This window comes from Octodon degus, unplaced genomic scaffold, assembly GCF_000260255.1.
Source record: "Octodon degus isolate 3935 unplaced genomic scaffold, OctDeg1.0 scaffold00140, whole genome shotgun sequence".
In the NCBI taxonomy this organism is placed as follows: domain Eukaryota; kingdom Metazoa; phylum Chordata; class Mammalia; order Rodentia; family Octodontidae; genus Octodon; species Octodon degus.
The window spans coordinates 3,510,187-3,511,587 of record NW_004524716.1 but is presented as its reverse complement, the minus strand read 5'-3'; the positions used below and the strand labels follow the sequence as shown (position 1 = coordinate 3,511,587).

General features: G+C 46.3%; 1 protein-coding gene across 1 annotated transcript in view; it reads right to left on the bottom strand.

Moving 5' to 3' along the window:
• Ampd1 (adenosine monophosphate deaminase 1) overlaps window positions 1-1,401 on the bottom strand; it is a 35,135-nt gene that overhangs the window by 2,706 nt on the left and 31,028 nt on the right. The window contains 2 exon segments of the mRNA XM_004641678.2: window positions 93-424; window positions 603-729. Of these exon segments, the coding sequence (XP_004641735.1) occupies window positions 93-424; window positions 603-729 (459 nt within the window).

Sequence of the window (1,401 nt, the reverse complement as noted above, 5' to 3'; positions counted from 1 at the left end):
AAATAAATAAAATGCACAGTGATAGATGTAAGTTCCTGAACTGCCAATGAAAAGGAACTGGGAACAAAAGTTACATAAGCCACCAAAAATGCCTCTTGCTGCCCCTAAGAATCTGAAGAAAAAGTTTGAGAGAGAAACTTCTACTTTGGGCCAGTAGGAAACACTCCAGAAGTACACCGAGAGCTTTGACTACCTGCAGAGCCAGGCTGTGAGGAGGGGCTGGGCCCAGGGACTCCCTCGACCCCGGGCTCTGTACTTACTTTCTCAGGCAGTTGAGCACCATGATGTTGGCATACATGTAGTAGGCATAGTAAGTGTAGGACGGGTTCTTTTCCATCGTCCACTCCTGGGGCTTGGGACTTTTAGAAGAAAACATGTGACCACTGTGCTTGGACTCATCATCCACACTGTCAAAGCCAGTGATCTGTCAGGAAAACAATCCATGCAATGGTTTCAGTCCAACTGCAGGCTTCTTGCCCTCAGACAAACTTCCAGCGCTCAAGCAAGGACCAAAAGTCAAGAGATAACAATCCAGAGTTAGTCATGGCCAGGCAGGGCTCCACTCAGAGGCAGCACTATCAAGGCCCCAAGGTGCTGCTTACATGCTTGAGGAAGATACTGAGGTCTGGGTGAGCCTGGGGGTTGATGGTGGCCTCAAACACTGGCATGAAAATATTCTCCAGCATTTTCCCAAAGTGTGGAAGGAAATTCTTGGATCGGAATACATCGCTATAGGCAAGAGTGAGGATAAATTTAGAAAGAAAAGATGTTTAGAACTGATAGCTCCAGTATGAGGAAACCAAAAGACCAAATGCCATGCATAGGAATGAAGGCCTGGAACGGGGGCTGGGTATAGAGCTGTCGGGGGCCCTGCGTTCAATCCTCCACACCTAAATAAGTGACTACAACAATTAAGACCTGGTATGTTGCATGTTCATCCTACATTTTCTTTCCTATATTCTTCTTGCTTGCTCACAAAGGGCTCCCTCTGGGCTGGGTAGGAAGTCTAAATTTCTTTCTAGACCATGTGACTCCTCCTTTCTCTTCAAAACACCTTCTGTGGTAAGAAAACTAAATCTTCATAGTTAATTAAGATAATGAAGGATAGAGCCATCGTGTTGTTAAAAGTTCTGTGACTTATATATGTCTATGGCGTATGACACAGTGAACATGAAAAGGTTATAATGGACTCTGAGGAAGATGGTGCCATCCAGGCTGCTGAGGCCCTGCTCCTGGCTGTGGTCCCTCCAGGCTCCAAGCACCTCATCGGCATAGTCAATGTTCTAGGTGCAAGACCCCCTGAATGACAAACCTGGCTGTGTGAAAGTTGGGCTGACCTTGGACACTACCACCTTCCTTTGGTACTATCTCATCAAAAAACATAATGTCCTGAGGGGATTT